The 13,735-nt window shown below is 48.6% G+C and overlaps 1 protein-coding gene across 1 annotated transcript in view; it reads left to right on the plus strand.

Annotated features, from left to right (window-relative positions):
- GSG1L (GSG1 like) overlaps window positions 1-4,430 on the plus strand; it is a 47,334-nt gene extending 42,904 nt beyond the window's left edge. The window contains exons 6-7 of the mRNA XM_041462211.1: window positions 3,697-3,764; window positions 4,321-4,430. Of these exons, the coding sequence (XP_041318145.1) occupies window positions 3,697-3,764; window positions 4,321-4,430 (178 nt within the window). The remainder of the gene's footprint in view (window positions 1-3,696; window positions 3,765-4,320) is intronic.
- Window positions 4,431-13,735: the final 9,305 nt, after the last annotated feature.

Below are 13,735 nucleotides of genomic sequence, written 5' to 3' on the forward strand. Positions count from 1 at the left end.
CCCTGGACACACATCCAACCTCTGGGCTGGACACACCCTGTGCAACAGGCACTTTCCTGTATGCCTCTGAAAATTCAACTTCTTCATTATTCCAACAGTTCCATTTAGCACCTGGGACTCGGGCAAGGAAAGTGTCAGCCCCATTTTGTATGATAAAACTTTTTTTTTGTTGGAATATTATCCTACAGGCCTCTGCTCCCAGGGAAGAAATTTGCTTTATGAAAAGTACTGACAGTAAAATGCTGCTAATCTTGCACGTGTTTTCTCAACTCTCTCATTGTATTGTGCTTTGTTTTAATTGCATGCAACTGCACAGAACAGCAGAAGATCTGCTGGAAATGTGGATGTAAGAAATGGTCCCTTGGGAGCTGCCAGCTGTGCTGCTGTCCCAGGAGGTGCAGGGGATGATGATCCTCATCACCCCATGGTTTGCTGTCTGACCCCCTCCAGCAGCTCCATCCCCTCCCCTTGCACAGCAGCCTGGCCTGCTGCTCCTTGACCTCAGTGTCCCCATCCCAGGGCAGCCTCTGCTCTGAGAACGTGGGGAAGGCCTTTAACACCACAGGAATGTCAGTGTGCACCCCAAATTCTGCTCCACAGCTCAGCCAGCACAGGGAGCTGCCCAGCCCTCAGTCAGTCACGAGGAGCACATCCAAATCCCCTGCCCCCCTTACCCTGAGCATCTCACTGCTCCTGCCACTGGGAAAACATTGAAGCAGCTGCTGAAAAATCAAAGATTCATGGTGTTACATCACTTATGTCCTACCCAGGCCTGGATACTTCGAAAAGTCCAGACAAAACAGACTCTGTGGCTCACACTATAAAACTGAAAGATAGCAGAGCTCTTCAGCTATAACAGGTACAATAGCCCTCAGGGTAACTCTGAGAAAACCAGGTCAATTATACAGAATTGGAGGTATTATTCATGCTCTAAGTGTTCTATAAAATTATCAGAATTAACTGCAAAGTCAGCTTTCAGTCTTTGTCCTTCAAGTGTTTTTCCTTCTTTTTTTGTATGTTTTCCTTTGAAATTAATATCTGTCTATAACTTTTGCTCATCTTTTTCATTTTTTTTAGTTCATTGGATGTCAGTTCATAACAAGAATCTTTTTTCCATCCCTCCCAGTTTCTCTTCCTGCTCTTTTTCACATGAACACTCTTGCCCCATGTGGTCATGAGCACAGTCCCTCATCTGAGGTTTAGCCCAGCCAGCAGAGGAGGAGCCGTCACTGCCCTCCTGCTTCCTTCCTTCCTGCTCTGAGGATCCCTTTAGGAATTAGTTCTTATATGTTACCTGTTTATCTGTAATAAAATATTGTTTGCTGGGTTAATTTGCAAGAAGAAAAAATTAGCTCAGTGATCTTGAGATTCATTCTTGCAGGTATCTCGGCATTTTGCTAGATGTCACTTTAAAATGCAACCTGGCCTTTGCTGTTGGCAGTGTCGTCCTAGCAGAAAAAGGCCATTATACAGGTAACCACTGGAAAAATCCAACTCTGTATCTTTCAAATAACTAACAGGAAATTAATTGATACAGAAAGTAACAGTGGTTTATCTTAAATATGTGCCTTTTTTTTTTCATTTAGTCATTTTCAATTAATTAATCAATAATCATTTTCTAAATCTTACAGCCTGTGCTTTATGGAATATTAAGCCAAAGATAAGCCAAAGGGACGGGGATTCTTTGTTCTGTCCCATAAAGTCTGATAATCTCTGTGACAACAGCTGCAGGGATGGTGACAGACTTTCTCCTCTTCCCCTGCCCAGCTGTGTAGGAGCTGCTGTTTGAGCAGCTTTAGCTCTCCCCTGCTGTTTTGGCAGATTTTTCCCTATGGCTGTGTAATAATTAAGATGCATTCAGAAGAATTCTGCTCGTTTAGACCAAGCAGCTCCACCAACAGCATCCCCACATCCACCCAGGCAGGGGCCAGCACAGCCAGCTCACCCAGGCTCGATGTCTTTCCCAAGTTTCTTCTCAGTTTCTTGCCCTCATTTTTTTCAAACATTAAAAAAACCCTTTCAGGCACCCTTCCCACCACAGCTTTCCCTTCTCCCAGGATTCTGGTGGATTTTGCTCTCAGGTAAAGAATGAAAACTTTCCTCTCTGCTGCTTTGCTCTGCTGGGGGCAGGGCAGGAGCTGCTGGTGGGGTGGAGGGAGCCCCAGGCAAGGGGCACAGCTGCAGGGACAAGGACAGGAGCAGCTCCAGGGAGGACAAGGGAATGTCCAGGGATGGAGGTACATGAGGACTGAAGCCTGAGGTGAGGGATACGGGGGCTGAAAGGGTGGAAATCAAATCTAAGTGAGATCCTCATGGAGAGCTCATCACTGCCCCAGGCAGGGAATGAAAAGTTTGTGATGTGAGGGAACTGGAATTACCCATGGGCCTCTTTAGTGGGAACAAGAGCAGCTTTTGGATGTGCATCCAGGCTGCTCAGGAGTGCAGAGTCCCACTGGAGCTGAGCCCACTGCAGAGAGGGGTCAGGGGATTTTCCCACCCTGAGACCCCCGAGATCAGCACAGCCCTGGTTCAGTCTGGGATCCAGCTTCATGCTCCCTGTGATGCCAATCTCACTCACCAGGGGCTGTTAAACCAGCATATTTAGCAAGTAAATCTGGAAGATTCAGCCTCCCCCGGCTCACCCATCCGTAGCACAGCGTTTGCAGCTGTCCATCAACACCCATTGTGCCTCTGCAGCTGATTTCACAACATTTTTCTTGCTGACTGGGCCCTTACTCTGATCTGCAACACCAACCTAAGCAGGCAGATGCTACTGGTGAAATTCTGGAGTGAGCTGAGTTCAAACTGCCATTGATAGCAGTGCATACAAAATGTCTCTGCAGGGACAGAAAATGTAGTTTTAAGTGCTAGGAGCAGTTTGAAACAGACAGCAGGACCAAAGCTATTGCAGAGCTAATAAATCAGGACTATTCCCAACACTGTGAGAACCAGAACTTTTCAAATCATCATTCACACGCCATTTTTTCCCTTTTTGCACATTTCTGTAATGTATCATACTCACAGCTTGCTTCCTCTAAGTCCATTGTTCTCGTGTCAGATGTGCAGATCATACCAATGCCTTCCAAAGACATGCCAACCTTTTGCTCTGATTTCCTGCTTGGTCACCCAGGTACCTGAGCAGGGTTTCAGTTACTGACCTGATGTTCCTCCCACTGGCAGAGTCAGTAGCTCTTCACACAGACACCGATTTTTCCAATGTTCCTATTCCCCTTTCATCAGTGCACAGGGATGAGTGCAACCTCCTGCCTTGGATTTGTTCTGTACTTTATTCTGCAACACAGGAAGCTTTATCCACAGAGCTTCTCCATCTGGAAATCACATGGACTGGCAGTAAAATGGTGCAGCAGCATCAGCAGCATCCCCACTTCCAACACACACGTGCTGCTGGGCTCTGGTGCTTAGATCCACTCTAGAGAGGGGAAGAGTGGAGAGATGCAGCCCTGAGCCCCTCATTTCTATTCCCCATGGCCTCTTTACGTGAGCTTGCCCCAAGAGGGGCAAAGCCAGGGGAACCAAGTCCTTCCTGAGCCCATCACCATCTGCGTGGTGGGCCTGGCTGTAGATGGAGGAGCCCAGGTACGTTGGACATTATTGGTTTTGACCCTTCCATTTGTGTACATTTGGGAGCAGCCTTTCTTTCTGTTCAAGGTGCTACTTCTATATTCTCTTTTCCAGGACTGAGGAGGAGAGGGCTGAGGCTGGGGACCTGAGGTTACAGTGCCTCCATAGCTGCTCCCCAAATAGTAAGTGACATGAATGTGTCTGGTACACAATGGCTTGTACTGCCCCCACACTGGCTCCCAGGGCCCAGAACCAGGTTTGGAGTAGGAAGCTTTGGGAATAGAGGTTTGTTGCTTTCCCACACAGCCTTGCCCAAGAAATAACCAACCAGCATAAGAACAGTACAGAATTCACCAGCATTCCATTTAGGATGTGCACATATCCTATAATTTTGTGTTATCTCAAGAAGCTGTGACTTCATAGTAGTTTAAAAATATGCTCTAATTTACACCTGTATAACTTTCATTATCACTACCTTTTTTCATCTATCTTTATCACCAATTCATGATGATGCATGCTATTGAATATAAAAATGATTGAAAGCAGCTTTGGTAGACAATAACGTTAGTATAATTAATGCCATTTCTTGCACTTTCTCTGGAAATTGCTGTGCTTTTATTCAGTGCTTGCAAAAGCTCTTGCTTTAAGCTATGGGAATCAGTGGTTCAATGTACAGAGCAATGTTGGAGCATGGCTCCTGCCCTGCTCTGAATACTATACTTTTTCTTTACTCTCCAGGAAAGATGTGTGCAGTTTCATGCATCTATTTCCTTGGAAAGAAAGCCAGTGATCCTTCATTCAGCAGGAGGGAGCCTTGGGAGAGTGACTTGCTGGCTCTGCGCTATTAAAATTTGGAAACCTCATGGCATTTTGCTGCCTCTGTCTTGCTGAGATGCACATCTCAGCCACATACTCATGGAAGCTTGGTGTCTGTAACCCCCACCCCTGAGGGTCCTGCTCCCTCCCCAGACCTGCTGGAACAGCTCTCCAGTCCCATGTCACTGCAGGTGGTGTCCCCACAGGCTTGATAGTGCTGGCACTGCTCTCCAGCTCGGTTTGTCATCAGCTCACTCGGTAACTCCTGCTCCTTGAAAATGTCATGTCAGTCATGGACCTCTCCACAGGCAGATCCATGTCCTTCATTCTCACAGGCCTGAAAATGTCTATTGGTACAAAATTGATCTGGGTCACGTTTCCTGAGAAAGTTCCTCACCTGCCAAGCTCCTGGCGGGTGCTCAAATGTGTTTATTTTGTTATTGAAGCCTGTCCAGAGGTCTTTGTTTCAAAGAACCAATAACAAGTCTTGGCAATAGGTGCTCCAAGGAATAGGCTTTGCTGTGGCCAGCCCTGTCCCAAGTATTTCCATTTTGAAGGACCCAGAGCTCACCCCATAGAGTGCTGTCAGCACTGGGAAAGCAAACTCCAAAGGAGAAGCCCAGAGTCAGGTTAAAGAACAGTGGCCATCCCTCAATATTCCATCAGGCTCAGCCTCACATCCGTTACCTTCTGTAATGAAATCAGATCAATATTAATGAAGTGACAGGAGGGAAGTTGTGCTCTCAGTTCACAGTTTACTTACAAATCCAATAGAAGCTGCAAAATGCTCATTATCCATGCTTATTAGGGAGGAAAAACCATTGCTTACTGCTGCTTGGGATGGCACAAAGCCTCACAACGCTCAGATGAACTTCTCCTTCCTCAAGCAAGTCCACCAAGCAATAACTGGCCTGGGCCTTATCCCAGGATCCTCCTTGATGCTGGTTCCAGGGTCCCACACTCCCAGTCCTTGTCACATTCCCCGTTCCAGGGGCCCGTGGCCAGCAGAGGATGGAGAACAGCAGGAGAAGGGTTTGGCTAAAGGCAGAGCAGCCACCAAGGTCACACTGACCCCATGGGGCATGTGGAAGAAGGGGATGCATCACCTGGAACAGACCAGCCCAGCAGCCACGTGCCACCAGCAGAGGAAATGCCGGCAGGTCACCAGGAGCACTCCATGGACACTTCCACAGGGGTGATCCCATGCCAGCAGCACACCAGGAGGCACCAGCTGGAGTTATTCCTGCTGCTCTCCTCAGCCAGCACCTCATTCCCTGCAGGACCTGCCAGCACACCCAGAGTGCTCTGAGGAGGTTCCAGCCTGAAGCCAACGCAGATGAGGAGTACTGGCTCATCCTCAGGCACCGTGAATCTTTCTGTCCTCCCAGCAAGACAAGACAGGGCATCTGTCCTTGTTGAGAGGAAAGGATTTGGGGGAGTGTCACTGAGGAGTGAAAGAGCAAAAGCTGTAAAGAGGAGAACAAGGCTGAGCAATTGTGGAAGACAAACACTACCTGGCCAGGTGATTTTGGAAGAGAGAATGTTAGAGGTTTTTGAGCAGCCCAACAGCACTGTGGGAGCACAGGTAGCACAAAGGGCCTTATGTCAGGGCAGGATATCAGGTTCCTCTGTTGGCAAGACTGAGCTCTCCGTTTTGAGAAGTGGCCCTAAATTATAAATTCCATCAGAAGCTTGAATTCAGAGTAGACTCAATCAGGACAATGCAGTTATTCAGTCTTGATAATTCTACATTAAACTATTTAATGTCCATCACTGAACTATAATTTCCTTTTAACAGGGTTAAAAAGAAAATTATTTCCTTTGAGCCCCTTTAGCAGGGTTTAAACTTACCTGAGCTGAGACCAGCACCAGGGAGCTCTAAGTATAACTTGGCATCCTCTGCTCTCCCCAAGCTGCCTTCCTGTGCAAACATATGGCACTGGCCCTATACATCTGATACCCCCGGACATACCAAATTTAGCATTTCCAGACACTTTTAAAGTCTATTTGCTGTCATTTTGACCTTGGAGGTCTCAACTTTTTCTTTCAGAAGTGCAGGGCTGGGAGATCTCAATATTCCAGCTGTGTATAGCCCCTGCACAAAAAATATAGAAGGAGAAGTTCCACATCAGGATATCTTTGTTGTTGTTGCACAGTTACTTATTAGCAAGAAATGCTCACTGTTATTAAGCTCCAGCCAGCAATAGTCCTTGATTTCAGACATCTGTATGTCCATGCACTTCCACCCTTTCCTCCAGAGTTGTCCCACCATGAGGCATTAACATGAGGAGCCTGGATCCACGGGGCAGGTGGGAGAGGTGCAGATGGTGAATGTCAAATGGGCAAGAGAGAGGCAGGAGAAATATCACAAAGGACAAGGAGGAACAGGTGTGGTGGCAGAGCCAAAGAAGAGATAAATAGCCCAGAAGAGGAGGAGCTGAGCAGGAAACAGCAAATTCTTACTGTCTGTGGCTGAAAGCCTTGGTGTTATTTGAGGCAGATAAACCCAGAGTTCAGGACACCAGCTTCTCTTGTAGAAAACTGAGAGATTATTCAAAATTAATTCAGTGTTAAAGAAATAATATGTCACTGTTTTGGCAGCGTGGGCATTTCAGAAGGGTCACCTGACAAAGAGGAGGCCTTGAAAAAAATAGTTTTATTCTCATGTCATCACCCTGTAGGCATTTCCCCTGGGTCCATCCTACAGCTCTTTTACCATCCTCCCACCCTGGCTGTCTACAGTGAGATTTATGCAACCAATCCCTCAGTGCTTCACTCTAAAGCATAGTGTAATTTGTTCCTATTCAGACAAGTTCATCAGAAGAACTCTAGGTTTAAAACACGGTGGAAACAATTCATTAAAAAAACCCAAAGAGTATCCACTGGGTTGGTTTTTTCCCCTCACTCATGAGTGCCATTGAAGCGAAGTGGTGCTGGATGTGCAGGCAACTTTCAAATGTCTCCAAAAAAGTCTGTAGCACCAGCTCAGCTGGAGAGGGCAAGGCACAGACGGCAGCCAAGGTCACTGTGACAACGGGGAACATGCTTTATATGCTGAGCAGCACAGGCTGGGAGGCGGCAGACAACAAGGGCTTGACGCATTTGAAGTGTCGCTCAAAGTTGAGCCAAGGTTTCTCCTTGTGGAGGTACCTGACAGCTGCAATCAGCTGCCTATTTCATGTCAGCATTGATTCCAACTCCAGGTCTTGCAATTCTTCCTGTAATTTATTCAGTTCATAGTGATTCACCACATGAAAAAAATGTGGTGGGGAAAAATCCCCTCTGATAAAGCACCATGGTTACGGGTCGAAGATCCAGCCTCGCTGCGCTGACGGCAGTGGGAATCTCACTCCTGTCTTCAGGCAAAGCCTTGCCCACTAGGAAATTCCAAAGCTGAAGGTCTCAGTTCTGTCCTCATTTACCTCTGCTAACATCCAGACTGACATTTTGCTTTAACATTGCTTCTTGAGCTACCAGTTTTTCTGCTTCCGAGATAAGGAGCATGATAAAAGTAGATGCAGTCCTGTGTGGAGCATGGCAGCTCGTGAAAACTAAGGGGAGGAAAAGGGAAGCAAAATAAGCTGACAGTTTATAATACATTTTTTGTTTCCTCCAGTGCACAGGTGAATTGAAAGGTTTCTTATATAAATTTCAGTGGGATTAGTTATGAAACGTGCTTTCTGTCACTCTTTTAAATTGCATCTTTCAATAAATGCTTCATCTCCTACAGCTAATCCTGGATTTGTGCAAAAAACTCCCCAAACCACCCCCCTCAAAAGCCAACCCTGTCCCACACTGCTAAACATGTGAAATGAAGTCTTTGAGACTGTATGTGCACCCAAATAGCCTTTCACTTACTGTGCATATGCTGTTCCCCCTAGAGTGGAGGTAGGGATTGTTCTCAGTTCAGTTCAGATAGTTTGACATGGTGAGATATTTTAGGATAAATACATGTCATTTTAACAGCCAAAATGCATTTTTGTTTTTATTGCCTTAAAGTGGAGTTGTCTCTTGTCTCCCACAGTCCAAAGCCTGAGCTACTGAGCCTGACACGCAAGGAAGGGGCAGCAACCCCTCTGAGCCAAATAACTGGTTTTTCTGTAAGAAAAACCCTTTTATTCATCAGGGACTCTCCTGAGCAGGCACCATAAAGTCAGTGGGAACAGGGACAGCTGAGAGGTTCCAGTGGAAGAGAAGGATGGTGAGGTGGGACTCAGAGGGGAGAAAAGTGAGAGAAGGAAGGGGAAGGGGAAGGGGGAGGAATAAATTATTTTCATAGTTAGGCAGAAGCACAGAATAGCAGAGTGTGGACAGGGACCCTGGAGGGCTCTGGTCCAGTCCTGTGCTCCCAGAACATCCAGGCTGGATCAGGCTGCTCCATTCCTTGTCCAGTTAGATGTGAACACGTCCAAGGATGGAGATCCCAGTCCCTCTCCTGGCCTCTACCCCACTGTTTGAACACCCTCAGGGTGAAAAAGCTTTTCCTCATCCCCAGTGGGCAGTTCTGCCTTCCAGTCCTGTTCAGCCAGGTTAAGAAGACAAGGCACTCCCAGGTGCTCCCGGGGACACGTGTGAGCTTGTTTTCTCTCCTGCCCTTTACATAACCCATTTTATGATTCCTTTTAGGCTCTGCTTTTATGCAGTAGCTCTGTAACTGTCTGCATTTCCAATTATAAAACCTTTAAATTTGATTTAGACCTGATAATTAAGCTGTGATTTAGCAAATTAACCCTATTGAAGCCCAGAGGTGTGAGACATGCTCTTTAGAACCTTAAATGTTTGGTGTTTAATTGCATCCAACACTGAGAAAAGTGCAGGGAGGAGCGGAAGTGACTGTGTAGCTAATTCAGGTCGCTGGTGCTGACAGGACAGGACCTCATGCACAGATCTCACACATCCCATCCAGACCAGGATTTGCTGCTGTCTTCCACCACAAGGATTTACCAGATGCACAGAAAGACTCAGTTGGTCCCTGGCATCACTACAAAAGCTCGTCATGTCCTTTGGCTGTCAGAATCCTGCACTATGATCTGCACAGCAGTTGTCTTTGTGTTCCCCTTCAAGGTCAAAGCATTTCTAGCTGCATTCCCTACCTGTCAGGACAGTTCCAGGCCACAGGAGTGGAACATCTTCCTCTCTTGCCATCAGGATTGACAAACTAAGAAAAATTTAGCCATCCTCTAGTTCCCTGGGTTCCCAGGCAGTGCTCCCAGGAGACTGAAGCATGAGGACCCACGGAAGGAAGGCAGGTCTTCACACAGGGCAGGATGGGCAGGGAGAGGTGCTGTGGCCAGCTGCAGCCAGGTTTTTGTGTTCTCACAGCCATTATGCCTGTAGCTTTCATCCCTTCCTGTCCTTCCCAGCACCAAACCCTTGGTTTTCATGGAGCTGTGTGACTTTTGGGAAGGAGAACGTGGATGTCCCAGTGGTTCTCACACTGAGGACAGCTGACACGTGCTCAGTCAGCAGCAGGGAGGAGCTGGTCCTGAGTTCATGTGCCTTGTTCTCAAATGCTTTGCTATTGATCATGAGAAGCAGAGGGTTTTATACAGACACGAGAGGCAAACCAGCCTGTGGGGAAATGCAGCTGTGGGAAACAGGCTTAAAATTGTCCCAAAAAAGGCCTAACATTTTCTTATAAGCCTTTAGCCCAGTCCAGAGGAAAAAGTGTGTGTTTGTCTTTCTTCAGGGCTTCACAACACCCAGCTCTAAGTGTCACTAGCCCGCAGAGGAACAGGAGTGACCATAATGCTCAGAAAATCCCCCCATTCGCTACGTCAAGCTCTTCCAGCAACACATCAAGCAGCTCTTCACTTTCATCAGAACCAACCAGCCAGATCTCCATGGTTCAGGATCAAACCCTGCTGGACATCACCTCCATCACTAGATTGGCCCCAGGGGAATCACCAAACCCTCAACCACTTGAGCAAAGAGATACAAATTTAGCAATATCGTGTTCCAGCCCACTCGGAGCAAGGACTATTCCAGCATCTTGCCCAGCCAGCCTCAGGCTCAGTCTAACACCCAGCTCAGCCAAGCCACAGCAATACTCTGACTGCTCTCCAGTCAGCCCAGGGATCAATGCAGCTTCCTTCTCCACCTTCTGTCCTCACTCAGCACAAAACGTACGAGCTTCAGCTTCAGATCACACACTGACCCCAACCAGGACAAGCACAAGGCCTCCAGCAACAGCGACTCCTGAAGAGAGTTCCCAGGCTCCTGGCTATTCTAAAACTGAATTAAAGAATACAGGAAAGGGGTTTGAATCAGATCTGGAAGATCCTGATCATGAGAGGTATGTATCCAGAGCACACAGGTGTCTAAGTCCTCAAACCGCCCATGTTGGTATAGAATCAGTCAGAGCCCCCCCATAAAAAAAGTTAAATCTCTTTTATGATTCAGATGTTCCCAGTGTTTGCTTTCCAGTACCCACCCTGTGCTTCCACTAAACCCTGTTACCCAGGAAGCAAAATGCCCTATTTCCATACACCCATTTAGCTCTCCTGACAGACCTGGGCCAGGTCGTCACCCTCAGCTCCTCCAGCAGGGCACAGTTCTCAGGTGCCTCCTTTCCTTCCAAACAAGGCAGCACAACTTTCCCTTGTAGCAGCAGAGAGAAGCTCTGCTGTCCCCTGGAGCCTGACAGAGCAGAGCAGAGCAGAGCAGGGGAGGGTGCTCCGTGACATGGCCGGGATGTCCCCCCAAAACTCCACTGTCTGCTCCGACCCCAGGCAAGCTGGGCTCATCCCCACTCCTCCGAGCCTCTGAACTCCACCCTGTCTCTGCCACTTCTTTCCTTGGCAGGAGATTTGTAACTACACAGGAATTCCAAGCCATGGAGAAAGAGCTAGAGGATGTAAAGGAAGACCTGAAATGCCTGAAGTGGAAGGTGAGACACATAGGTGAGACGGTGCAGCCCCTGGCCGAGGACAGCAAGAGGTACAACGGCTACACCCTGACGGAGCTCAAGGCCATGGTGCAGTTTGAGGATGACCCTTACAAGGCTGCCCACAAGATCCTCACCGCCCTCTTCAGCGATGTCTACTGGCCACAGCACCCAGCCACCGAGCAGGCCTGCAACTCCCGCTCCCTGCCCAAGCCCAAAATAGACCCAGAGCTGTACATGGTCTACTGTGACATCCTGAAAAGCATATTCCCTGGAATTAGCAGCCAGACATTGAGGGAAGAGACACAGCACGTGCAGAAAGGCACCCAGGGCGCAGTGCAGTAAGAGCAGAGCCCAGAGGTGTTGTGCACAGTGCCAGCTCTGCGGTGACTTAGAGACTGGACTGTGCTAGGTCCCGTCAGTCCCCTTTAGGAATGGATTGTCTGTGAAGGTGTTGGTGAGCTCTGAGCCCTCATGCCACTTGCCCAGTGACACAGAGTGGGATGGCATCCTGCACTCTTCCCACATTTTAGAAAACAATTGCTCCTTTGGTGTCTCTTTCAATCTATGGACGTTTCCTTGTTTCCAGCAACTACAAATGCTGACAAAAGAATCCCACGAAGGCATTGTATGTCCAAGCAAGGGCCTTCTCCCAGCCCCAAACAGACCAACCAACCAGCATCTGGGTAGTTTCTATTTTCTAGAGTGTATCATTCATTAAATGACATTACTTGTTAGAAAATTGTGCCTGTTCTTTTTTATTTATTTGTCTAAAAGTGCTTTGCACATCAAATCAATCAGCATCGTCACCTGAACACACACTGGAATGAGACCTGGGAATTTCAAACCTTCCCCTGCAGAACTGAATCCTTAGTTTCAGGGGCACAAACCCAGGGCACAGTGGTGAGCAGCTGTGGTGAGCCCAGCCAGGTCATGGGGGCCAGGGTACAAAGCTCTGCCATGTGCTCCTAAATCACCAACCCAGCAGTGGCACAGGGGAAGGTCTGTGATCTCCAGCCCTCCCAGTCTGTGGTGAGTGGGCTGACAGACCAGCTCAGATGAGTTAGCCCAGCTGAAAGGCTGTGGCCCCATGCGAGGGTCCTTCAAGGTGAGCACTGCCATGGAGCCTGTCCCAAGGGAAGGAGGCTGCTGGTCATGGAGGACCACAGGAAAATGGCCCTGGAGCTCCCTCCTCCCCATCTGGGAACCAGCAACGTGCCATGGATGAACAGCTTGTCCCCCAGGTTGTGCCCACAGGCCTGGCCTTGCAGCCTGCTCTGTAAAGGTGAGAGTGGAGGGCTGGAGGGATGTCCTTGTGCTACGTTGCTCAGTGGCAGTGGCAGGCACACTCCCCTGCCCCGCTGGTTCACCCAGTCCCTCTCAGAGTCAGTGACACTTACTGGAGAGAGTCACTTCCCTGGTCTCAGTGCCAAAAAAACCCCATACCCCAGAACAGATCCATCCTGATGCTCCTGCCAGGCCCCAAGGAGGGCAAGAGGTACCTGAGAGTTCAGCCCCACTTCCCCTCTGCTGGGCTATAATCCACTTCTAAAGCTTAGTCCAAAAATAACAGGGAGGAGAAAAAAACTATTACAAAAGCACCGAAAGCAGATCATTCCCAGTGCCACCACAGATCCAGACACCCTGGGCAATGGGAGGGGGCCACAGCCACACTCTGGACCTGCTGGGCACATCTCCATGGGGACTCTGACTTTAGTGGCAGAGCTGCCACCTCCCTTTCAGCAGGATGGTCTCTGCTGCACTCACAAAGACATTGGTTGAAGCTCCCTGTTGTCAGCAATTTATTTCACTTCCAAGCTGCTCTGCAGACACAGGCGTGGCACTGCCCACGCAGCCTCTGTGCCCCACTGCAGCCAAGAGCCACAGCTGGCACCTCCAGGAACCTCCAGGGAAACAGGGTTGTGCAGTGTGTGCCCTTGGGACAGTGGCAGCACCCAAAGGGACTGGGAAAAGCCAGCTCTCTCTCAGGTGGGCACAGGGTTGTGCAGGATGATGGCAATCACTGGAGACATTCTGGAGTCACTGGAGATGTTCTGAGTGTCCTCTCACAGCAAATCCCCCAGGGTGGACCATCACAAACCCAGTGGAATTCTCTGTGCACTGTGGAAGGGTGTCTGAGTCTCACACAAACACCCCCTGCATCTTGTTTTGCTTTCATGGCTCTTTCTTGTAGGAAAACCTGTCCCTTTGGATGAGAAGGGTGGGACTAGGCTGATCCTCCTCCCACAGAACACACAGGCACTGCTCCACACTCATTTTTGTGGGACAGACCAGACCCCCAGCTCTCTCTGAGTCTCTCTTTGGAGCTTTCCATAACTTCCAGTGGACACTGAACTGACAAAAACACATTTAGCAATATCAGTCTTTATATGTTGCCTTGCCTGCCCTCCCTGCCTGTAAAATCTTAATACATTTGCTCCTCTGAGAACG

The sequence above is a fragment of the Pyrgilauda ruficollis genome, unplaced genomic scaffold, assembly GCF_017590135.1.
Source record: "Pyrgilauda ruficollis isolate IOZ18807 unplaced genomic scaffold, ASM1759013v1 scaffold16, whole genome shotgun sequence".
NCBI classification, from domain to species: domain Eukaryota; kingdom Metazoa; phylum Chordata; class Aves; order Passeriformes; family Passeridae; genus Pyrgilauda; species Pyrgilauda ruficollis.